General features: G+C 35.9%; 1 protein-coding gene across 1 annotated transcript in view; it reads right to left on the bottom strand.

Annotated features, from left to right (window-relative positions):
- Window positions 1-27,170, bottom strand: part of LOC122790194 (opsin-5-like) — a 570,713-nt gene that overhangs the window by 82,134 nt on the left and 461,409 nt on the right. Inside the window, exon 5 of the mRNA XM_044057777.1 lies at window positions 14,327-14,550. Coding sequence (XP_043913712.1) covers window positions 14,327-14,550 — 224 coding nt within the window. The remainder of the gene's footprint in view (window positions 1-14,326; window positions 14,551-27,170) is intronic.

Genomic DNA, 27,170 nt, shown 5'->3' with positions numbered 1-27,170 from the left:
TGCGCACACTTATGCAACCAGCATAGTGTACAATTTTTTATTTTTTATATTTTTTCCTCTAACAGATTTGTTTGTTTTTCAATTGAATTGTAAAGTTTATAGGTTACATTAAAGGTGGGAAAAGTTTTGAAATGATTTATTGTGCTCTCATTTTTTATATCACAAAAACCTGGCATTTTAACAGGGGTGTGTAAACTTTTTATATCCACTGTAAATAATTAAGCACACCCATTGGTTCCTTACTAATAGGATTCAACTGGATGCTTCCAACCTTAAAATACAGTATGACCTTGTATAAAGTTGAAATGCATATATTTGTAAATACAAAAGCATAATTAAAAATGTGACTTTATATAGAATTAAATGCATGTATTTATCAATCCAAAATGTAATTGAAAATGTGACAATAATAGCACTAAAAATGGTCCCTAGTTTACAAAACTCTTCTCTTAAGGGCAGGTACTATGGAGTAATGTCACATTTTTAATTGTGTTTTGTATTTACAAATACATGCATTTCAACTTTATACAAGGTCATACTGTGTTTTAAGGTTTTGTTAAGTTGGAAGCATCCAGTTGAATCCTATTAGTAAGGAACCAATGGGTGTGGTTAATTATTTAATTGATGGTACTATTTTAATGGTGGCTATTTGTTGTATAAGATGAAGTTCCCTGTGTGGAATGAAAGCACTAAATTCAGATTACTTTGTTGTACATTAAAGGATTTTCATTTTTCATTTTTTACAACTGGAGTGACCTCTTTGCCTTTATTGGGACCAGTGTGCTGGACTGGTTGTTCTGTGTGGATTATTGGTAGTTTGCTTTGTTTTACCCAGTTCTCTTCCACCTTGTGATTGTTTCATAGCTTCTCTTGAAAGTTTTATATATAGTCTTTGTCCTAGATTATATAAACTATTTAAATTCTTTCTGAATGAGTTTCTACCAACTGATCACCTTTTTTCTTTATGGTAAACCTACTAACTATCGTGCTATAGAATTTATATGCTTTAATGTTTCTCAAAGTATTATTACTGCATTGAAATCATGAAGTCTAAAATACTCATTATATTTCTACAATGACATAGTTTCTGATAAATGCTTTGTTATAAGAAACCAATTTTACAGGAGACATAAAGGAAGAGATATGGGGAATGGATTAAAAGCAGCAAGGAAAGTCCATTTATTTTGAGCTCCAACCATTTAGAATAAAAGCATTCATCACAGATACTCTTCTTTAGGATGAATATAAGTCATGTTTGTAAAGTTTCTTCATGAAATCAATGTTAGAAGCTATTTCTAATGGATCTAATTGAGTAATCAGATATGTTAATGATTCTAATTTCTGTTATATCGATGAGAGAGTCACTGGGATTCACAACTTTTAGATGGTACTCAGACCTAATGCAGAAAAGCAAGGCTGAAAGTATTCAGGATCTAGCAGAACTATATAAAATGTGGCTTATACCAAGTATTACTAGTACATTTGTGCATTCATTTAACATTAAATGTTAAATCATATATTAAAATGTATTTCTAAAATCATTTATCCCTTCCCTTTTCCCTCTTCCTTTCTAATACAATGTTTCCCAATTACTGAATTTGAAGCAAGAATTGTTATAATTCATCAAGTGTTATGACTGCATGCTATATGTTACTATTATGACATGTCACATATAAACTTTGTATTAAGATTACATATGAGCCAAAATTTCAAAAGGAAATATTTATGCAAAATAACTGTGTAACAGTTGAGTTGATAATTTAATACTAGGTTAGTTAAGGTTTTGTAAAAAAAAAAAAAAACATAAAAAACGTATGTTAAAAGTTAATAATTACTTTAAGTGTTTATCAGTTGAAGTTATAAATCAAACCTGTTTTCTTTGAATAGTTCATATGTTTAAGATGCAGATTCCAGTATATATATATATATATATATATATATATATATATATATATATATATATATATCTACGGGTCTACCTGAGATGGTCAACAGGCCATATGATCGACACTCATTTGGTCGACAGTTCATTTGGTTGACAAGCAGATTTACCCCCCTCCCCAATGTTGTGCAACCCTGGAGTTGATATATATAGTTAGGGGGGGGTGTGGGGGGCGAAGCCCCCCACATACAATGCTTGTCGACCAAATGAACTGTCAACCAAATGAGTGTCAATCATATGGCCTGTCGACCATCTCAGGTAGACCCATATATACATATATATCTGATGCTACATAAAACAATAATGTCAGGATATCAGGATATTATTCATTTTAAGAATTCTTGAAAGATTTTCTTAGTACATTTACATTCTGGTCCTTTTTTTCTTTTTTTTTTTTTTTTTTGCTTCTTCTTTTTGTCATCCATACAAACTGATTTTTCAGAAGTTCTTTTCAGAGTCAGAGATGTCCAGTTCATGCTTTCAGTAATAGATATTACATTATTGTTTCTAATGTAAATAGTTGTCTCTTCACTGTTAGACAGCATCAGATAGCTGAATTTTTATTTCTGCAGGAAAGATTACTTGAGCTTTATATTATTTTGTTTGAGTAGTTTGATTACTGGCCAGCCTTTTCCCTAATTCAATGGTTATGGACAAGCAGTCAATGCCAAATCTTATGTTTCTTTCACCAAACTGCAAATGTGCTTTTGCCCATGCCATTTTACGACAGGTTCATTATCAAGATATAGTCATTCTATTACTATTGACCTTGGAGGTGCTAAAGAATTAGTTGGTATTGAGCCATTTCTAAACTATAAGAAAAACCTTCCTACAGATTTAAAGTTTTAGGTGTCCAAGTAGTGAAGAAAGAAACCACATCTTCTCCTTCTGTTTTTTTTTCAAGGTAGTCCAAAAATTCTTATGTTATATATTCATTCTCAGTTTTCTAAGTAATCTATTTTGTTTTGTAACCATATGTTTTGCTTTGTTAAAGAGTCTGGCAGTTTTCAAGTCTGTAATTTTCATTTGTTGTTGTAACATTTCTTTTAAAATATCTGTTTGTTTGATACTGCTTTCTCTTAGATTTTCCAAGACTTCCTGAAATCCAACAATTTTCAAAGATAATGCCTGCAGTGTAGACATAACGTGCTGCGTGTCTTTTTTGAGGGAGACAACTTCATGAGAATGGTTTGAGTTGCTCATTTTCCACATATGGTTGTTACTATGTTCCCAGGATATTTTGACAGGAAAAATGTTGGCAAGAGTTTACAAATTTTTGAAACATGTAAGTCCAAATGTAAAGTAATGAATTGCTGTAGAAATTTCCTTTTTAAAAATAATATCTAATTAAATCAGCAGTGCTCAAGAAGTTACTGCCTTCGTTTATTCATCCTGGATGTTTTCTATGTGTGTATCCCGGGGCTATGAAATTACAGTTTTTTTATATATTTGGCAGAGATTCAAACATTATGTTGGTCTGGTTCAAATGTTAATTTTTGTGATCGCTCTATATTGCTGTATCAGTCTGTGGAAGTTGCAAAATTAAGTTTCATGCATACCTGTAGGCATACCGGTTTGAATTTTTTTGTATTATTTGTTGAGATTGGTGTTAGAGAAGTTGTTGTGCACAATATTACTGCAATGAATAAATACATTCTTAGTAGAGGTGAATTTTAGGTTTATAATTTTATGATAGATTTACTGATAATATTTGATAAAGCAGGATGCGTCTAGGATACAGTACATGTAAAAAAGTATTTAAAGAGAAACTGCCACTATAACCAATCCCCTCGCTCAGATCTTCCCATAATAAATACAGACAACACCTTTTCCCTCCAACCTGTGTCAACAGACACTTAAAAAACTTCTAAAGAAACTCAAGCTAACAACTCAAGCAGCTGACAACCTTCCAGCTGATTGTCATAAAATAAGAGCTGATGCTCCTACCCAGTATCTATCTTGATAAACCAATCAATCTCAAAACACCAAGTTCCAGCTATCTGGAAAATATCACACATTATATCACTGCATGAAGGGGGCAACTGAACTGAACTACCCAGTTACAGACCAATAGCTATCCTGTCAGCACTGTCCAAAATTCTCGAAAGATGTATTCACACACAAATCATGGAATAGCTACTTACTAACAACCTGCTATCCAAAGCTCAACATGGTTTTTGACCATACTACAACACTACTTCTGCTCTAATGTCTTTTACTAATATCATTAATCAACACAGAAACATTGGTAAAAGCATATCCTGTATCTTTCTAGACCTATCAAAAGCATTTGATACTGTCTGTCATAGCAAAATTGTAAACGTACTCTCAGAACTTAACCTTGGTCATTCTACACTTGCTTGGTTTAAAGACTATTTAACAGGGTGCCAGCTGGCAGTAAAATGGCAGCAAAACATTTCTCCCCTACTACCTGTTAATCTAGTTGCCCCACAAGGCTCTATCCTAGGCCAGCTACTATTCACGCTTTTTACTAATAAATTGTATACTACTACTATGCATGCCTCTCATGTCCAATATGTGGAAAATTTCACATTATGTGTGGCATCATCATGGCAACAGTTGCAACAACTAACACAACAGTCCTTCACAGCCGTAAAAACTTGGCTATCTAATGCCCAGCTTATACCAAACTCTAACAAGACCAAACTCATGCTTTTCCTACCAACTAGAGTTACAAATCCCCCATCATTCATCATCATATCTATAAATAATACAACCATTACTCCTGTATCCCAGACTTAATGTCTGGGTATTATTATTGACAGAGTCATAAAAATTGACCCACGCATAGCCCAGAGAGTGAAAAAGTGCATAAAAACTTGACTCTCTTTATATAAATAAGCAGTATCTAACTGATAGCACAAAAACACCACTGCTAGAACACACCTAGTCTCTACACTGCTTTATGCCTCACCAAATCTCACAAACCTAAAAATATATGATCTGGCAAATTCAGATACCTGATATAATAAAATTGTCAAGTTTGCAACAGACCACAACTATAGATCCCACCATTGCCTAGCACTCAAAGAACTTAACTGGCTAGAACTACCTAATCACTTAACATATAGCCAACTTACTATGGCTCATACACTACTTAACTAATAGGGAAAAAACCCTGCCCTACAAAACTTTCTCCTTTCTTATACTAATAAACAGACTTTATGCTCAAATAATAAATCATCAATAGCTGTGTCCAAAGCCAACAACTCTGCCGGAGAACTCCTCTATTCTACATGTACAGCAAAATATGGAACTCACTACCTGCAGATATGAGGTCCATTACAAACACCTTGCAAATTAAAAAAAAACTTAAATCCCACCTATTGAACACAAAGATATGCACATGCACTAGCCCTGAATGGGTTTCATCAAGTTCTTAGTACCCGTCTCTCTACCTTCTTAATATTATTTTCCTTACTAGATCCTAACTTAGCACTTATCAACCAGTAATCTCGATTTAATAATAGTCTATAACCCTTTTTGGTGGGAAAGTATACTCTCAATAGTATCCCCGATACAAAATGACTACAAATGTATGGTTCACATGTAAATGATACAGTCACTCTCTGTTAGCCATTCAGTGGTATGTTGGCAATATGTCAAAATGTAACATGAAACTTTCTGTATGTACTGTAACACCTCTGTATCGACAATCTGTTGTTATAGTTCTGTTAATTTCTCTGTTGCAAATGTTGACAATCTTTTGTTAAATTTCTGTATGTAACTTCTCCATTGTAAATGTTGAGCTTTTCTCTCTGGGCCGTACCTGAAAAAAGACCTCTGTCCAGTCAGACCTTCCTAATAAACAAATGTAAAATAAATAAAGTAAAAATAAATAAATATTGGGCATGAGTGAAAAGGCACTGAGAGAGCTGAAATGGATTTAAAAGTCTGAAAATGTTTTGCCATGAATTTATGACAGATGTCCTATTTGTTAGTGTCTTGTATAGGTGCTGTCTATTACAATTTTTGAGTTTCATCTGTAGTGTTTTGGTATTGGCTTTGATGCATTGAAGGGGTTTAATGGAAGTGACTAAGAGATCATAAGCTAAAAATGGTTGGTGTGGGTGGGAAAGTGGTAGGGTACAGGAGCAAAGGGGGAATGAGTGAATTGAGGGAGAGTTGAGTGGATCAGAACCCCATTCTGTGTTCAAAAGTAATGAGGCACAGGAGACTCACAAATGGCTGTTGGTGAGAATGTAGTTGCATGTGGAACACATAACAGTTAAGAGCAAGGTGTTATTGTAAAGATAGCTGGGTTATGGAAGTGAATCATTTGTGTAGACCATTTGTGGAATAGTTAGTTTACTTGAGGCTGGACTCAGCACACCCCAGGCTAGCTTATATAGGGTTCTTTAGAACTAGCTATTTCTCAGTACTATGGTGACCAGAAGTCTCTTGAGTGTTAAACAGGATCTTACAGTTGAAATGTGCTAAAGTCAAACCTAGTCATTCAGATGAAGGGGGAGATCTAAACTTAAATCATTCCAGCAGCCTGCATAATTATGAATATGACACACAAAAGTGGAACAGCTAAGAAAAAAAAATAAAAGCAGCATATACATTCATTTAGAGCAAATTTCATCAAACATTGGAAATACAGCTTCTCAAGTGATTAGGAGACCAAAGTGTTCAAAGTTGTAAAGCAGTTGTTACAACATAGTAAAGGCATGTTTTTTTCCCCAAAAGGGTCCTCTTTTCTTGCTGCATTTACTGACATCCTGCCACTTTATTAGCAGTAGGAGTTCAAAACCGAGCTCTGCAATTGTTGAGTAATGGAATTAATATTCAGTTCCTATCCATGCTATGCTGCCATGATGCTAAATCTCAGGCAATAAGTGATCAATGAAAGTCTTTGAAGCTACATGCAGGCTGTGTACGGAGTACTGAAATAAATATCCATAATTCAAAACAATGACTGATACATTACTTAGTGCCTGCGGAAATTATGGAATTAGCCAGGAGAGGTCACTAATTAAATTCCTTGAATAAATAGTCTTTGCAACTACAGTAGTCAAGCTTTCTGAAGGCCATTAGGTCATAAATTTGATAACTGCACCTGACAACGTGTAACGAAATGTTGGAGAGGAAACAAAGATGATACCTGCACTTCAGCTTTAGGAGGGACATTGCCTTAGATATTCTGCCCTGGTTGTACAAACATGGACATACATTTTATATTTATGCTGCTGTGCAAGTGGACTTGACATCTACTATTCTGAATTACAATTGTTTTATGGACTTTGACTTGATTTATGACTGTGCTTGGTCATTTTGTACTACAAAAATCCTACAAAATTATGAGGTATGAGGTGTGCTAATGTATGCAATCCAGACACTGTCTGAATGTGGTGAGAGATGTGCCCTTATTTTTAACATTAAATCAGATACATTCATGGAGGATGATAGGCTCTGTCAAAGTAGAATCTTCTCAAAACTCAGGTTCATGATCTTCATGGTCATGGTATAAGGACTGAGCTGGTGACTGGATGATATTCAGAGTCAGGGCCTATAAACATCATCTCATTTTTGCACATGAAGCTGTCTTTTCTGCCTCCTCTGACCATGATTTCCAACAAACACTGGTGCAATTTGTGCCAAGTGAGATCTGGATGGGATGTCCTCTCCTGCAAACAGTGGATTGTTGTATTAATGTTGGGGAAGTACAGCTGTCCTTAGTGGAGAACTTTAAGTACTCAGGATGTTGAACACAAGTGAAGGCCTACAATTGCCTGACACAGCCAAGACAGATGAATAAGGTGCTGTGATATTATTGGTAGTTAACCAATCCGTTGTGGTTAAGTGGATGCTAAGCTATGGGCAAATGTCTGAAGGTACAGACCGGTTTGTGTTACCAGTCTCACTAATGGTCAAGAGCTCCATATACTGACTATAGAGCAGAACAATATCATGGATACAAATTACGAAATTAAAGCTTCTTCATGGATTTGCTGAGAAAACACTTCTGATGGTTGAAAAAAGAAAGAAATGCCATGCTGGTCCACTAGCAGAAAACACAGACACTGGAACACGTATGTGATGCAATACCTTTTATGTATTTTCTGGGTTGGTGCAATAAAAGGTTTACATTACATCTGTCTTCCAGTGTCTCTGCATTTTGAGATGGCTCTTAAGAGTTATACATAAGCTTAATTATCCAGGAAAGACTTGGAGCAGAAACATTACTCTTCTAAAGTGAAACACGAAAAAAGGAACACCACCACAAACAGTTCCTTCCACTCAGCAACAGATGTCAAAATAACAAGTAGCGTCAGCAAAATAAATCCACCGGAATGTAAAAACAACCAAATTTATTGTTAAACAAAGTTGTTAGTTTAGCGCTTTCACTCGCAAACCAAGGCGAGCTTCCTCAGAACAATTCAATCAGATCATTCATTTGCATATATAGTTAAAATTGGCGCCAAAAAGCACTTTTTGTAAATTCAAAAATTAAAGTAATAAGAACATCTTAAATCCATATGTATTCTGATGCATTAAACCTAATAGTTATTGTCAAGTAAAATTGTATCCTAATAGATACTGTTTAAGGTACTGTATGTAATTTATATAAGTATTTGAATAAATATGTATATAAAAAAATGTATGAAAAATGTATTTTAAATAGAAGAACTATTAGAAACTGTTTAAACTCTAAGTCACATAATATACATGTTCCAACATCTTATTCCAGTTGGTAAAACTTTTTTTCAAATGTAAAAAAATGGGGCTGCTTAATAAACTTGTAGCATACCTAGTATATAGTATATAAATTAATTTCTTTCATTTAACATCAATAGTGCTTTTATAGACATGTAGTCATTTATGGCAGGTGGGAAAGTAGCATCTGTATACACCTGCCAGTACAATTCCCTATAAGCAAGATAATTTTTAATATTTCCCCCTCTAGGGTTGTTCTTTATAGTCTCAATAATAGAAAATTTGAAGGTATGTTCTATACCATGGTCGATGATATGTCGAGCTAAGGCGTTTTTATTATCTCGCCTTCTTATACAGTAGTTGTGAGAATAAATCCTTTGTTTGAAATGCCTCTCAGTCTTCCCGATGTAAAATGCAGGACAGACTGTGCATGTAGCAATATATACCAACATCTTGGTTTGGCAATTCCCTTTAACTGTGTAAATCAAAGTGCTGTTTGCATTCAGTAATTTAATGGAACTGTTTTCATTAATATAACTGCACTGTTTGCATGCCCCACATTTGCTGGTGTGTGGGTTCACTTCATTCTTACCTTGTTTGGGCAATTCTAATAAGTGCTTTAAATTCTTTCCCATCCTATTAACAAATATTGGCTTACTACCCACTTTCTCCAATACTTCCTGTTCAGATGTTAATATATGCCAATTTTTTGTTATAATGTCCTTAATTATATTAGTAAATGGTCCAAATTCAACAATGTAAGCCTTATTATAGTTATTAATAGCCCTTGATGTCAAGTTATTATCTGTTATATCTTGTCCTAAAGGGAAAGTGTCCATTCCTAGTAATGGTATGTATCTGCTGTCCCTTAGTTCCAATACGTATCTAGATATATCATCCATCAATTCTGCTGTGTACCCTCTTTCCGAAAATAAAGATGTGATATATCCTATTTCTTCAATCATATCATCATTTTTGGATGTCATACGCATCGCTCTGATGCATTGACCCTTGTATATGTTGGACTTCATCTTTCTAGGATGGTAACTATGAAAATCTATGTATGAGTTAGAAAAAGTATTTTTTCTGTAAATGTTAGACTTTATATGTCCATCATTGACAGTAACCAATGTATCTAAATAAGGAACCCCTTGTTTGTTATGAACTTCAGTGAATTTCAAATATTCACTGCTAGAATTTAAATAAGCTATAAAGTCACAGTATGATTTTTCTTCACCTTCCCACATAATATAGACGTCATCCAAAAATCTTGAGTAATACCTAATAGAATTGAATAAAGTGCTACAGAAAATTTTGGTGTCCTCCCATTCTAGCATGACCAGGTTAGCGAATATGGGCGCACAAGCGGCACCCATAGCCACTCCCCTGGTCTGCTTGTACATTGCTCCCTCAAAATAAATGAAGTTATTTTGCAGCACTATGGACATCAAGTCAACTAAGAGAGTGATGGTGTCCCACGGTAGGTTTGTGTGCCTCCTCAAGCAGTTGGTAAAAGATTCCAGTCCTTCATCAATTGGTATGCTACTAAACAAATCAATGACGTCTATACTACTAAAGATAATATTACTGTTGTACTTTAAAACAGGATAATTTTTTAAAAAATCCCATGAGTCTTTTACCATGTGTTTGACATTCTCAAATAGGGGTTTCAACATGTTGTCTATTACCTTTCCGATGGGGAAGGTCTTTGATTTACTTCCGGAGATAATTGGTCGGAAAGGGGGGTTTGCATAGTCCTTGTGGACCTTTGGTATGCCCACAATAGTGGCCAAAGTGGGATGGTCCACTGACATGTAATGATATATATCTTCAGAAATTCTCTGATCTAAGAAGTATTCTTCTAGATACATATCTATTCTTCTATAGGCTATATTAATCTCATTTTGTGAGATAGGTGTGTAATTGCCTGATTCATGAAGAATTTTGTGTATAGTTTCACTGTATGTATTAGCATTGTAAATGACTATGCCACCCCCCTTATCCGGCTTCATAACTCTAATGTTGCTGTTGTTCTGCAATTCAGATAGAGTTAACAGCTCCTTCTTGGTTAAATTAGATTTTGTTATTTGTCTCTTAGAGGTGTGGCTGACAGCATATAAGTCTCTAGTAACTTTGTTGTCAAACTTTTGAATGCTAGAGTTACAAGTAACTCTAGCATTCAAAAGTTTGACAACAAAGTTACTAGAGACATATGTCATCTAAGAGACAAATAACAAAATCCAATTTAACCAAGAAGGAGCTGTTAACTCTAACTGAATTGCAGAACAACAGCAACATTAGAGTCATGAAGCCGGATAAGGGGGGTGGCATAGTCATTTACAATGCCAACACATACAGCGAAACTATACACAAAATTCTTCATGAATCAGGCAATTATTCACCTATCTCACAAAATGAGATTAATATAGCCTATAGAAGAATAGATATGTATCTAGAAGAATACTTCTTAGAACAGAGAATTTCTGAAGATATATATCATTACATGTTAGTGGACCTTCCCACGGCCACTATTGTGGGCAAAGGTCCACAAGGACTATGCAACCCCCTTCGACTCGAAGTAAATCAAAGACCTTCCCCATCGGAAAGGTAATAGACAATATGTTGAAACCCCTATTTGAGAATGTCAAACACATGGTAAAAGACTCATGATTTTAAAAAATTATCCTGTTTTAAAGTACAACAGTAATATTATCTTTAGCAGTATAGACGTCATTGATTTGTTTAGTAGCATACCAATTGATGAAGGACTGGAATCTTTCACCAACTGCCTGAAACCACCGTGGACACCATCACTCTTAGTTGACTTGATGTCCATAGTGCTGCAAAATAACTTCATTTATTTTGAGGAAAATGCACAAGCAGACCGGGGTGGCTATGGTGCGCCCATATTCGCTAACCTGGTCATGCTTGAATGGGAGGACACCAAAATCTTCTGTAGCACTTTATTCAACTCTATTAGGTATTATTCAAGATTTTTGGATGACGTCTATATTATGTGGGAAGGTGAAGAAAAATCATACTGTGACTTTATAGCTTATATAAATTCTAGCAGTGAATATCTGAAATTCACTGAAGTTCATAACAAACAAGGGGTTCCTTACTTAGATACACTAGTTACTGTCAATGATGGACATATAAAGTCTAACATTTACAGAAAAAACACTTTTTCTAACTCATACATAGATTTTCATAGTTACCATCCTAGAAAGATGAAGTCCAACATATACAAGGGTCAATGCATCAGAGCGATGACATCCAAAATGATGATATGATTGAAGAAATAGGATATATCACATCTTTATTTTCGGAAAGAGGGTACACAGATTGATGGATGATATATCTAGAACGTATTGGTGGGACAGCAGATACATACCATTACTAGGAATGGACACTTTCCCTTTAGGACAAGATATAACAGATAATAACTTGACATCAAGGGCTATTAATAACTATAATAAGGCTTACATTGTTGAATTTGGACCATTTACTAACATAATTAAGGACATTATAACAAAAAATTGGCATATATTAACATCTGAACAGGAAGTATTGGAGAAAGTGGGTAGTAAGCCAATATTTGTTAATAGGATGGGAAAGAACTTAAAGCACTTATTAGAATTGCCCAAACAAGGTAAGAATGAAGTGAACCCACAAGCAAATGTGGGGCATCCTAACAGTGCAGATATTTTAATGAAAACAGTTCCATTAAATTATTGAATGCAAACAGCACTTTGATTTATACAGTTAAAGGGAATTGCCAAACCAAAATGTTGGTATATATTGCTACATGCACAGTCTGTCCTGCATTTTACATCGGGAAGACTGAGAGGCATTTCAAACAAAGGATTTATTCTCATAACTACTGTATAAGAAGGCGAGACAATAAGCTCGACATATCATGGTACAGAACATACCTTCAAATTTTCTATTATTGAGACTATAAAGAACAACCCTAGAGGGGGAAATATCAAAAATTATCTTGCTTATAGGGAATTGTACTGGCAGGTGTATACAGATGCTACTTTCCCACCTGCCATAAATGACTACATGTCTATAAAAGCACTATTGATGTTAAATGAAAGAAATTAATTTATATATTACACACTAGGTATGCTACAAACTTATTAAGCAGCCCCATTTTTCTACATTTGAAAAAAAGTTTTATCAACTGGAATAAGATGTTGGAACATGTATATTATGTGACTTAGAGTTTAAACAGTTTCTAATAGTTCTGTCTATTTAAAATACATTTTTCATATATTTTTTATACATATTTTTTAAATATTTATATAAACTATATACAGTACCTTAAACAATATCTATAAGGATACAATTTTACTTGATAACAACTATTAGGTTTAATGTATCAGAATACATATGGATTTAAGATGTTCTTATTACTTTAATTTTTGAATTTACAAAAAGTGCTTTTACCAATTTTAACTATATATGCAAATGAATGATCTGATTGAATTGTTCTGAGGTAAACTAACAACTTTGTTTAACAATAAATTTGGTTGTTATTTACTTGTTATTTTGACATCTGTTGCTGAGTGGAAGGAACTGTTTGTGGTGGTGTTCCTTTTTTCGTGTTTCTGAGTTGACCCAAACAGCTCACTGTGTTACTCTTCTAAAGTGAGAGGACCTTCAGTCATATCACAAGGTTCCCCAGCATGGCTTCCACTTGAATTTGGAGGATGTTCTAGTACAACCCCATTACATGTTTTGGTGGCCAGATAACTCTTAGAAGTCTCCCAGGATGAGTGTGATGTGTGCTAGTCTGTATCTGCTGAACTGTAGTCTGCTTCATAGAGATACCATTTAAAGTAAAAGAAAGTGATTAAAAGTGAGTAATCTAGCTATTTTATGTATCTCTGTCTCTCTCTATCTAGATATAGATACATCCCTCAAACACACACACACTCACACACCACACACACTTACACACACACACACACACACACACACACACACACACACACACACACACACACACACACACACACACACTCACAAGAATGCTGAACAGTAAGCTCAGTGGTCCAGCCTTGATTAGACACACAAATTAACATTTTCATTAGAAACATAATGTCTTGATATTGAAAATAACAAAAGAGATTTCAAGATTACATATTTAAGAATTCTGCTTATGGTAAAGTAATGAAGGGAGTACAGTTTGTGAACTCTCCTAATGAATCTAATTACACTAGCAAAGTAACCAGACAGCTATTTTTTGGGAAACCTTTTCATATATGTAATAGGGAGGGGTCAGTCATAGTAGCTATATTGTGTATGGTATTGTCTCACTCATCTTTTAAAGTATACTTTTCTTTCAAGTTTCTGTCTCTAACATTGGGAAAATACATTTCTCAGACTGAAACTGGTATCCCAGCCTGTACACGTCTCTCCTTCTGTAAGTGTTGCCAGAAGCACTGTTAGAATCTCTTGAATCTTATGAGTCACACTGTTAAAGTTGTTAAATTGTGGTTATTCATTTACAGATTATAAGTTGTCCTGTTGTAAATGTATTAAAATATTCCATTCATAGTCACATTTGCCAATGCCAAATAAGCAAAACAATCCTCCTGTAAAATGAAAGGACAGTTCTGACATATAATGCAACAACAAAGCAATGTGAACTTTGCATATTGGTACCCTCAGCCCCACTGTGCTAGGACTTACCCTAGTGACATCTCTCTCCATTTTTCTTTGCCTGTCTGTCAGATCTCCCATTCTTGTTATGGCATGACTTGTTTTCACTGCCTTAATGATTGATACATAGGAGAAAATCATTACAGAGACGGGAAGGAAGAAACAGCAAATCCAAATGGAAATGATGTAAGACTTGAAGATGGTAGAGTAGTTAGCCTTTGACCAGTCTACTTCACAGGTGCCATACATTCGATCTAGAGTGAAATCAAAAGCACAACTTGTAAGTTTAACATGATTAAGCTTTCATTATGAACATATACAGAATGCTACTTGTTCTGCATGCAGTGTTGATCTCAAATGGACACCATATAGGCAGCAGAAATCACAACACAGGATGTGCCTTAGCCATGGCTACAGATCACTGTTGTGATGCTGTAGAGTTATTGTTACCTTTGTAGTAAGCTTAATTTATTGGATCACATAGGAGGTTTTTATTTTCATATCCTAAAAATAAAACATCTTCTAGGATAAGCCCATAGCTTACTTTGAAAGGTACAATAATGGTAAAGCCCATTATGTTCTGAGGTCATAATCCAGAATGCCTGTTATTCATTGCCTTGTAAATGTGCCAAAAGGTGTCACTGCTTGGAAAGTGTTCACTCATAGTGCATGCGCTAATTACAACACCAGTAAATGCACCAAACAACCAGCACCTGTGAGTGCCCAAATGATTTAATGAGCAGCCAGAAAACAAAACAAAACTGTTTGATCTGCCTAAGCAAGCCACTGCAACTCATTCAAATTTTCATTGTGGACAATGTCACATGATTAAAATCATTCTACATTTTAGAATTCATAATGTTAAACAAAAACATTTATTTTTTTGCTCAAAACTGTTTTCTTGAAAATGGTAAATAATAAACACATCACCTTAAAACACAACATTCACTTCAAGTGGAAACATTGTACCCCCCAAAATAATTAATATTTATAATTTTTCATCCAGTAAGGTGATATTTTCATAACATGCTTTACAAAATCCTATTAATGCAAATTTACCCTCTTTATTTTTGAATGCTTATACAAAGTGTTTTCTATCTTATGACACTTATATCGTTGGCAATTCTATGTTTAAGCATTCTTTTTGTCTGCTCAGCATAAAATGCACCATATGTACATTGAGCTAAATATACACTTGTAATGTCACACTTAAGTGATGAATTTAGAAATTTTGGATGCATTTACTGAAAGAAAATGAGTAGTCTGTGCCACATGCATACATTTACAATGACTACAAAGAACAAAACTTACCACTGACTTTTGTTTATTATTTTTGGCAACAAACCTTTTCTTTTATAGTCATATCAAACAATTTTAGACATAATATTCACAAAATAAATAATTTTTCCTTATTCATTTGCATATTTTAACAAATTATTTTAGTAAAATTTTGAATGACACTTGTAGGCTTAGTTACAAAATAGCAATAAACTTAAAATAACATTTCTTTCGATATAAGAAAAATGTATCATACAAAAAAATTCAGTGGTGGGTTTAATGACCTAAGAAATACAGTTTGTATTAGATTAGACAATTTACCTTCTTCACATTAACAATAACCATTCAACTGAATGACATAGTCACCCCTGGGAAAGCTTATTACTTATGATAAATTGTAGATACTTTTAGTAAAGCAAGTCTCTGCCAGTGCTTATGGTTTCATTGCATTAAACACAGCCCAGAGCCTAATTTAGTTATGTAGCTTACACATATTAAACCAATTAACAGTTATTGAAACAACTACAAAATATTTGTAAAAACACATTAGCACTTAAATCTACTTAATAACAACTTTCAATGCATCAGTATAGAATGCTATTTGACAGAAAAAGTAAAAGCAAAATTAAAACTGATATTGTACCAAAATTCTTTTCTAAGTTTTTGCAATACACATTTTATAGCAAAGTCACCATTTAAGCATTTTTCCAAAAGTAGATTCCAATATCTATTGGCAGTCAGTTTCCTTTATTATGTATTATTTCTTTTCTACCTTGTTATGTGTGTATTCAGTAGTTAAACATTGTTCCACCACCCTCAGACATTATCTACACAGCCTTTTCTTAACATCATGTACATACTTTGGGTCAGAGACTAGGGCAATATGTATTTAATGGCACTGTAAACAGAGATGGTGGACAGAACACTTTATAGGGATCTGCATTGTGCTCCAGCTGGATATTTAAGTTCTATCAGAGGATGAATGCATTCTTATTTCTACAAGTAATGCCTCTCCCTATGCATTGCAGTTGCCCACCAGCCTACCTTGCTGCACTGTCATTGAGACCCACTTGACTTTATCACTTGAGAACACCGTATCCAAGACTTCTCTTTCTAGATCTCTCTAGCGTAATTTCTAGTAACTGCTGTTTTAGTCCTGCACCTGGTAAGGCACCACAGTTTCTTTTATTCTTTGATGAAGCTGCAGTCTAAGTGCTCAGATTTGCATACAAAATACTGTAGCCCCCAGTAAGCAGGGCCTCCACATTATGTGATATCTCTAAAACATCAGTTATCGTTTCATTATCTTTTTTCCTCTACATGAAGAGTAGAATCTATGATCTAGGACTGTCTCCCTTTCAGATGTACAAAGTGTGGCACAGAGGGTGTGGTTAGATATAATGTTTCCACTCTCTGTCTCTCCACTAACAGAACGAATCATCGCAAGGATCCTTATTTTTAAAATCACCAGTTTCACTAATACATTCTCTGTAGCTCACTGAAAAGAAAATGCCATAAAAAATAGAATGCATTTTTTAGTTTACACACATTATTCTGAGTTGTGTTTATGCATCATCATCATCACCCTTTTTAACAGATATGTAGATACTCTAACATGTTCAAAAATTCTGAAAAGTAATAGCTTTAAAGATTCGTAGAGATGCCAAAGTCAAAAACTTAATAATAAACATAGACATCTATCAAGTTTTAGTACGTCTCCCTCTTTTGAATTAAAACATCTCTTTTTTCCATCACAGTTTATTATTCTCATCCTCATATTTCCATGAAGATTGCAAACATTTGGCTTGTATCCAGTGCAGTCCAATTTAAATCGATTAGTTTGCACTTTTGTAAGACTGTAAGACTACTGCTGCTTCACACTCCAATTATTTTTGAATTTTATGCCCATTATCACTGTAAATGGCTATGCTTTTCATTGATCTTGCCGCAGGTTTCTCCGCATTGTAGTCATTTAAAAAGTTTGTGTTTTTAGCTAATTTATTTGATTGTCCTGTTTAAACTAACTTTGGGTTGGGAGGGTGGCCTAATGGTTAAGGTGTTTGCCTTACATACACAGGGTGCAGGGTTTGAGTCTCACAAGGGATAATTGGTTAGGCTTAAAATGGCTCACAAGGGCAGTTAGCCTAGTACTAATCTATGAACCTATATTTTCTATGAACCATTTGGCCTAGAACTGCATTTCTAGTGGAAGCGGAAGGTAGCCTGGTCTGTCTGAGCTGATGGTCACTCAGGAAGGCTTTAGGTGAAACTGCTTGATTGGTCAGAGGACTATTTAGTTTGTTTGATCAGTTTTCTCTGCCTCTATTAATTTTACAAGTTTGCACAGTTCTTGGTTCATTTCCACAGAGTTCTGAAACACCTGGCTTGTACCCAGTGCAGTTCTAGCATAGACACGTACTTTAAATTGATTTTTTTGAACTTTTATAAGATATCTAAGAGTACTGCTGCTATGTTTTCAAATTATCTATTGCATTTCTATGCTCTTTTTCACTGTAAAGGGTCATGCTTTTCACTGATCTTACGGCTGTTTTCTCTGAATTCTAGTCATTTTAAATGTGTGTGTGTTTCTAGCTAATTTGTTTGATTGTCCTGTTTGAATTCAGTTTGGGCTAACTGTAGTGTGTTTTTACATTAAGAAGGCCTGGGACTGCTTTTGCAGTGGAGTAGAAGATGGTCAGTCTGCCTGAGCTGAGGATCACACATCCCATGGTGTATTAGCTTCTAAGTTCATAAGACACACCACTACACAACTCAATATTTTGGCTGTAGGAGAATCCATTGTGAGACACACAGATGTCCCATTCACCATGCTAACTAAGGGGAGAGTCAATGTTTGCTGTCTGTCAGTGGCCAAGATCCATCAGATCTTGCATGCACTTAGGTCATTGAACCACATGGAACAGTATGACCTGACACATACCTCCCTGGACTACATGAAGAGAGTTATAACAGAGCTCTCAGACTATTTGTCCCATGACACTATGAGCCTAGCATTGAGTAGCATTCTACCTTCTCCAAGGATGATGCCACAATATGAACAGAAAATAATTGACTTTAACAAATAGCTTAGGGTGTGGTATCATTTGAAGGGAGTACAGGTTTTGTCAGCCTGGGAAAATATGGTCGACAGAACATGCTGCTTTTCTGGGGATGGTCTGCACCTGTCCCTTCAGAGATTTTGAATGTTGGCTGAAACCTTGCCTAACCCCATACTGCCTTTTTTAGGCATTGCAAACCTGATAAACATATCAACGTAGATAAACCAGCCTCAGGAAAATCTGAAGGTGTTACTGCTCAATGCCAGGAGTCTAAACAAGAAATTCTATTTCCTGGAAGCTCTCCTCACTCTGGAGAATGTAGATGTCTGTGAATTTAATGAGACATGGTTTAATGCTGCAAGGAGCACACTCGCAGTGCACAGCTAAAATGGCTTCCACATATTTAATCCAACAACTGCATAGTAAGTAAGTGTCTCTATTTATATTAAAAACAAACATAGCTCAAGGCTGGTCCTCAGGTATGATGCACTCAAGCATTTCCACAGCTGGATTACCTCAGACAAAGTCCCATGAAATATCCATGCAAGCTATAGGTCCTCCTCTATATGCCAGGAAAACCATAATACATAACTTAAATGTACTGGAGATGCTCCACATTCAGCCTAAAACTATACTCTTGGGCAACTTTAACTACACCTATCTAAACTGGAAATTGTGCATAACCCCTAATATGCAGGCCCAAAGATTTCTGGACTTTATAAATGCAAATATCTAGGGCAAAATTCCTGCCACTAAGTTAAACCCTGGTAAAATTTCAAGTACCCCAAATTCTGAAAACTCTGCTTCCTATGTGTAGTTCTTCACAGAAACCCTGTATAATCATATTAACAGCTGCATGGAGACAGCTGTACCTACACAGATTAAGCACAAGATCAACTCAAAAACAAGATGCCCCGGCAGAATCCCAACATCAAAAAGTTGTATAACAAAAGGAATAAATTCATGACAAAAAATAGGAGGTGCAATGTCCAGCAAGCTAAAAAATTCCTCATCAACCAAGCAACTCAGGAAAGTAATAAAGTCCACCAATGTCAAATTTGAGGTAAAATTAGCTTCCCAGGCCAAGGACACTGACAAAATGTTCATCAGCTATGTCTGTAACATCAAAAGCAATACACAGCATAGTACTAAATTAATTGTAAATAGTGCCACCTAAATGGAGGCAAAAGATATAGCAACCTCCTGGCAGACAAATTTAGCTCCAATTTTACCCCCCCCCCCCCCAGGCCAGATGCCCTTTGGAAATAAACACAGCCGTAACTCCCTCACCTATCACTAGAGAGCAGGTGCTCAAGGTGCTTTCCAAGGCCAAGAACGCTGCATTCATGGGTCCAGATAATGTCTTGGGTGCCTCCTTAATATTATGAAACATGAACTATAGGGACCACTAGAAACATTATTTAACCACAGCCTCCAAACAGGCTTGATGCCAAATGAATGGAAGATTGCAACAGTTAGCATACTGTACAAGGGCAGGCAATCTACTGACCCAGGTAATTATCAACTCATGAATCTGACTATCCTCATATGCAGAACTATGGAGAGAGTAATCCTGGATAATGACAATATAGGTCACCTACAAAACACTGGACCCAAATAATTTCTGGTTTGTCATTGGTAAGTCCTGCCTACTTAACCTGCTGGACTTCTTTGAAAAGATCACTTAAAGCAATGGATGAAGCAAAATAGTGCGTACTGCCTACTTGACCTGGCCAAGGTATTTGACATAATAGCCCACTCAGGCATTGTAGAAAAGCTCAGTAAATGAAGTATGAACCATTACAGCACACAGTGAATAGCAAATTGGCTTCTAGATAAGATGCAAGAAGTTAGAACAGGAAAGTCTTCCTCCACAAAAAGGTATGTTACTAGAGGGGTGCCACAGGGCTCAGTGCTGGGGCCACTTCTGTTAGATATCTACTTCTCAGAGGTCAGAGCTAATGTCAAGGACCTCTGGATGACCAAATGTTCAGGTTATTGCAAATTCAGTGCAGTCATTGAATCGCCCCATACCCAAATATCCTCCAAGAAGGCCTGACACAGACTAATAACTGGTGCCAGAGTCATGGTCTAAAACTGAATGCCAGAAAGTGCATCATAGTATCTTTCAGAAAGACAGCCTCCCCAGCAAGCTGCTTCATTGACTATACACCTCTAATAGCAGCCTCTGTAATCGGGATTTGGGAATGCATGTGGACAGGGGTGGGAGGTTGGCGTAATGGTTAAGGTGCTTACCTTAGGAACACAAGGTGCAGGGTTTGATTCTGACATGGGGTAATTGGCTAGGTGTAAAATGGCCTATAAGAGCAGTTAGCCTAGTACTAACCTATGAACCTATGAACCTTTGACAGTGATTTGTCATGTGATCATCATGCGTCTACATTACTCAGGAAATCATTCTATGTTGCACAGCTTATAAGAAGTGGTATGACATCTAGATCCAAACATGTCATCATTCTGTTGTACTCTACTCTCATAAAACCAATCACTGAGCACAACACCCCCCCCAGGCATACGTAACAACTGGAGTGTCTTCAGAGATTCTTCACAAAATCAATACATGGCATGGAAAACAAGTCCTATGGGGATCGCATCAAAGCCTTGTCCTTATATTCAGTCTCCCTCAGGCTGCTGAGAAACGACTTATGCCTGGCCTACAAAACATCCTGTGATCCAGTTCTAATGCATCTGTTGCACACCCATAAAACAAATATCATCAGAAACACCCACTCCAAAGATTAAACCTTGCTGCAACATAAATAGGACACGCTGGAGGAACAGGTATGCATCTCAGAAGCCCACCCTTCCCTGGAATAGGCTTCCCATCCATGTGAAGCAGAGCTCATCCCTGCACTTATTCAAGTGAAACTTGAATCAGTGAATGTGGACCGTAACTATACCAGTGGTCTGGCACTTACATCTTTTTTAGAGTGGAGACTTATAAATGCTTGGCTAATCATGCCCAAGTATATATACCCCCACAAAACTGTTTGGAACCAATACCTATCAAATTTTACTGGGAAGCACGTCTAGGCTTAAAAAGGCCCCTTGGGTCAATAGCTTAGTATTTAGTTTGGGACCATGATACTATTATCTTTTCATAGATTCTTGCAGGTACTGCTGCAATCATGTTGTCCATATCTCATGATCCTAAACTAGTTTGTTATAAAAAAGTGTGACATTAAAGGACATTGTATCGCATTCTCAGTCTTTGAAGCCATTCAGCATTCTTGTGCCATGTCCACGAATCCAAAGTTATTCTGTTCTGTTCTTCTTTTAATTATATTCCTTCCTTCTGCCATTCTAGCTTATCCTGACAAGCACATCATTTCACAGTCTGGCATCCTTACTAGACGTTTTGCCTTACATCTGAAGCTTTTAATTATTCCTGATCAACAACACATGCATGTCAAACCCAGTCTACCTAACTTTGACATAAGTAGCTCAGTGGTGAGAGACAAAGATAGTATATGATTAAGCCAAAGTCTAATTTAAGATACTTGTTGTTTCAGTCAACAAGCCTTTATGCATAAGAAGTGGAAAGTGATGAAACTTAAACTTAAAGATCTGTTTTTAGCTTGCCAGATATTTTTACAACATAAGGAAAAGCAGATGATCTCCACACAAAATAGCACTAAGGTTTGAAAGGTCATGAGGTAAGAGGACTGCTACAGAGTATACAAGTAATTGGGAGATGTTTAAAGGACAGGTTTACAGGTAAGTGGGAATTCAACAGCCAGACTCTGGTATTTCTGTCAGACAGGCATTTTAAAATCCAAAGCAGGATTCTGTGATCAGAATTGTGATACCAGCTCAGGGAGCAGAAGAGGAAGACCCACATAATTTAATTGCCATGAGGTCTTAGTAAGTATACACTGGTCAACATCGTGACATCGGTTAATGTCATTCATACCTTCGGCCACACCAATAAGCGTAATGCTGCTCAATAGTCGAGTAAAATGCTGGCAAACTTCAATAATCCACTGGTACCCGAATAGACTCACAATTTTTTAATGGACATCACGACACTACACCATAAACCACGGCAAACACATAAAACACTTCCTGTTTGAACAGAAAGTCTCACACGGAATTTCGTGAATACATAGAAAAACTGTGCACAACATAAAAATAAACATAGAAGAATATGACAGTTTAGCGCTTTCAACCAAATCCAATGGTCTTCTTCAGAACTGAAAGTGAATGTATAAACTCATTCAATTTATAAACATTTTGGCGCCAAAAGACTGTTAAAAAATTTTTTTAAAGATACACTACAACTAAAGTGGAAATTGAACAATAATCATGTCAAAATATCTATTAGTGGTAAGAATCTGTAAGAAATCAGAAATGACAATCAAATATATATCGTCACAGTGGTACTATGTTCAGGGTTAAAGTGCAAAATATGGCATAATTACTTGAAAAACTACTTTGCTTTTCACCCATCCTATATAAAATATAATATAATATAAATACGAGTATGCTAATTAATTATAATATAATTTTTACTAATAATAAACTAAGTTTGTAGAAAATGTATGTAAAGTGTATAAATAAACATAAATATTACTATTAAAAATATATATTGCTAAAACTATGTTAAAAATGTGTGTATTGTATAAAAATATATACATCGGTTAAAAATGGTATAGAGGACAGTGCTATTACATTATTATAGACATAACTAAATATGTAAAAGTATTATGATGGTAAATTAAATATATGAAAGTATTATGATGGTAAATTAAATTAATGTATAAGTGAAGCTTATACACGAGAGTATAATCATACAAATAAAAGTATGAATATATGAATATTTTGGAAAATTGTAAATATTTTAGGAAAATTATGTGAGTATGTGGATCTGATAAACAGGGGAATATTACATGACTACTGCCAATAATTCAGAAAAATGTCTCAAACAAAAATAAATGACAATTTACATAAGTTTTGTAATAAAAATACATATAAATACTTATTAAAAAAATGATATATAAAATATTCTTATATGTAAAAAATTTTTTATATGTAAAAAATGTTTTTCTATATACAAAGCAATTATAAAGAACATTAAAAATACTGTGGCATAATAATGTCAGATATGATAACCTGTAAAATACCCTTAAAAAGACTATAAAAAGGTATCTTGCCAAACTTGAAAAACAAGTGGTTGATAAACTACAAACGCAAATAATGTAGTCAACCTTTACCTCTATTGATGTTATACATAGGTATTATAATAGTAAAGATCTAACAGAAATACATTCATTAAGACCAGGTGGGTTGCTGGCGTCCAGATATAATTGCCACCAAGTTTCTTTAAAGGCTATAAGACTTTTAAAATTGCCTCCCCTAGGATCATTATAAATAACATCTAATATAAAAAACTTAAAAGTGTGTTCACTTCCCAATGCCTGTATATGTCTGTAAAGGGCATTATGTATATCTTTAGTCTTAATGCTATACATGTGATCATATATGCGTTTCCTTAAGTGGCGTTCAGTTCTTCCTACGTAGAAGGCAGGACACCTGTCACATTTTGCAAGATAGATAACCTGTTTCATGTTGCAATTACCTAATTTACTAACAATAATGCTTTTATGTCCATTTTGAAGATGTATCTTCTTTGCACTGGACATAAAATTGCAGTAATTGCAAAATCCACAAAGTCCCATGAAATATCCATGCAAGCTATAGGTCCTCCTCTATATGCCAGGAAAACCATGGAGATGCTCCACATTCAGCCTAAAACTATACTCTTGGGCAACTTTAACTACACCTATCTAAACTGGGAATTGTGCATAACCCCTAATATGCAGGCCCAAAGATTTCTGGACTTTATAAATGCAAATATCTAGGGCAAAGTTCCTGCTACTAAGTGAAACCCTGGTAAATTTTCAAGTACCCCAAATTCTGAAAACTCTGCTTCCTATGTGTAGTTCTTCACAGAAACCCTGTATAATCATATTAACAGCTGCATGGAGACAGCTGTACCTACACAGATTAAGCACAAGATCAACTCAAAAACAAGATGCCCCGGCAGAATCCCAACATCAAAAAGTTGTATACAAAAATATTATTACAAAAGGAATAAATTCATGACAAAAAATAGGAGGTGCAATGTCCAGCAAGGTAAAAAATTCCTCATCAACCAAGCAACTCAGGAAAGTAATAAAGTCCACCAATGTCAAATCTGAGGTAAAATTAGCTTCCCAGGCCAAGGACACTGACAAAATGTTCATCAGCTATGTCTGTAACATCAAAAGCAATACACAGCATAGTACTAAATTAATTGTAAATAGTGCCACCTAAATGGAGCCAAAAGATATAGCAACCTCCTGGCAGACAAATTTAGCTCCAATTTTAGCCCCTCCCCCCGGCCAGATGCCCTTTGGAAATAAACACAGCCGTAACTCCCCCACCTATCACTAGAGAGCAGGTGCTCAAGGTGCTTTCCAAGGCCAAGAACACTGCATTCATGGGTCCAGATAATGTTTTGGGTGCCTCCTTAATATTATGAAACATGAACTATAGGGACCACTAGAAACATTATTTAACCACAGCCTCCAAACAGGCTTGATGCCAAATGAATGGAAGATTGCAACAGTTAACATACTGTACAAGGGCAGGCAATCTACTGACCCAGGGAATTATCAACTCATGAATCTGACTATCCTCATATGCAAAACTATGGAGAGAGTAATCCTGGATAATGACAATATAGGTCACCTACAAAACACTGGACCCAAATAATTTCTGGTTTGTCAGTGGTAAGTCCTGCCTACTTAACCTGCTGGACTTCTTTGAAAAGATCACTTAAAGCAATGGATGAAGCAAAATAGTGCGTACTGCCTACTCGACCTGGCCAAGGCATTTGACATAATAGCCCACTCAGGCATTGTAGAAAAGCTCAGTAAATGAAGTATGAACCATTACAGCACACAGTGAATAGCAAATTGGCTTCTAGATAAGATGCAAGAAGTTAGAACAGGAAAGTCTTCCGCCGCAAAACAGTATGTTACTAGAGGGGTGCCACAGGGCTCAGTGCTGGGGCCACTTCTGTTAGATATCTACTTCTCAGAGGTCAGAGCTAATGTCAAGGACTTCTGGATGACCAAATGTGCAGGTTATTGCAAATTCAGTGCAGTCATTGAATCGCCCCATACCCAAATATCCTCCAAGAAGGCCTGACACAGACTAATAACTGGTGCCAGAGTCATGGTCTAAAACTGAATGCCAGAAAATGTATCATAGTATCTTTCAGAAAGACAGCCTCCCCAGCAAGCTGCTTCATTGACTATACACCTCTAATAGCAGCCTCTGTAATCGGGATTTGGGAATGCATGTGGACAGGGGTGGGAGGTTGGCGTAATGGTTAAGGTGTTTACCTTAGGAACACAAGGTGCAGGGTTTGATTCTGACATGGGGTAATTGGCTAGGTGTAAAATGGCCTATAAGAGCAGTTAGCCTAGTACTAACCTATGAATCTATGAACCTATGACAGTGATTTGTCATGTGATCATCATGTGTCTACATTACTCAGGAAATCATTCTATGTTGCACAGCTTATAAGCAGTGGTATAACATCTAGATCCAAACATGTCATCATTCTGTTGTACTCTACTCTCATAAAACCAATCACTGAGCACAACCCCCAGGCATACGTAACAACTGGAGTGTCTTCAGAGATTCTTCACAAAATCAATACATGGCATGGAAAACAAGTCCTATGGGGATCGCATCAAAGCCTTGTCCTTATATTCAGTCTCCCTCAGGCTGCTGAGAAACGACTTATGCCTGGCCTACAAAACATCCTGTGATCCAGTTCTAATGCATCTGTTGCACACCCATAAAACAAATATCATCAGAAACACCCAATCCAAAGATTAAACCTTGCTGCAACATAAATAGGACACGCTGGAGGAACAGGTATGCATCTCAGAAGCCCACCCTTCCCTGGAATAGGCTTCCCATCCATGTGAAGCAGAGCTCATCCCTGCACTTATTCAAGTGAAACTTGAATCAGTGAATGTGGAACCGTAACTATACCAGTGGTCTGGCACTTACATCTTTTTTAGAGTGGAGACTTATAAATGCTTGGCTAATCATGCCCAAGTATATATACCCCCACAAAACCGTTTGGAACCAATACCTATCAAATTTTACTGGGAAGCACGTCTAGGCTTAAAAAGGCCCCTTGGGTCAATAGCTTAGTATTTAGTACGGGACCATGATACTATTATCTTTTCACAGATTCTTGCAGGTACTGCTGCAATCATGTTGTCCATATCTCATGATCCTAAACTAGTTTGTTATAAAAAAGTGTGCCATTAAAGGACATTGTATCGCATTCTCAGTCTTTGAAGCCATTCAGCATTCTTGTACCATGCCCATGAATCCAACGTTATTCTGTTCTTCTTTTAATTATATTCCTTCCTTCTGCCATTCTAGCTTATCCTGACAAGCACATCATTTCACAGTCTGGCATCCTTACTAGACGTTTTGCCTTACAT

This window comes from Protopterus annectens, chromosome 1.part2 (genome assembly GCF_019279795.1).
Source record: "Protopterus annectens isolate FY-2018-M chromosome 1.part2, PAN1.0, whole genome shotgun sequence".
Lineage (NCBI taxonomy): Eukaryota > Metazoa > Chordata > Ceratodontiformes > Protopteridae > Protopterus > Protopterus annectens.
This window is presented reverse-complemented; position numbering and strand designations above follow the sequence as displayed.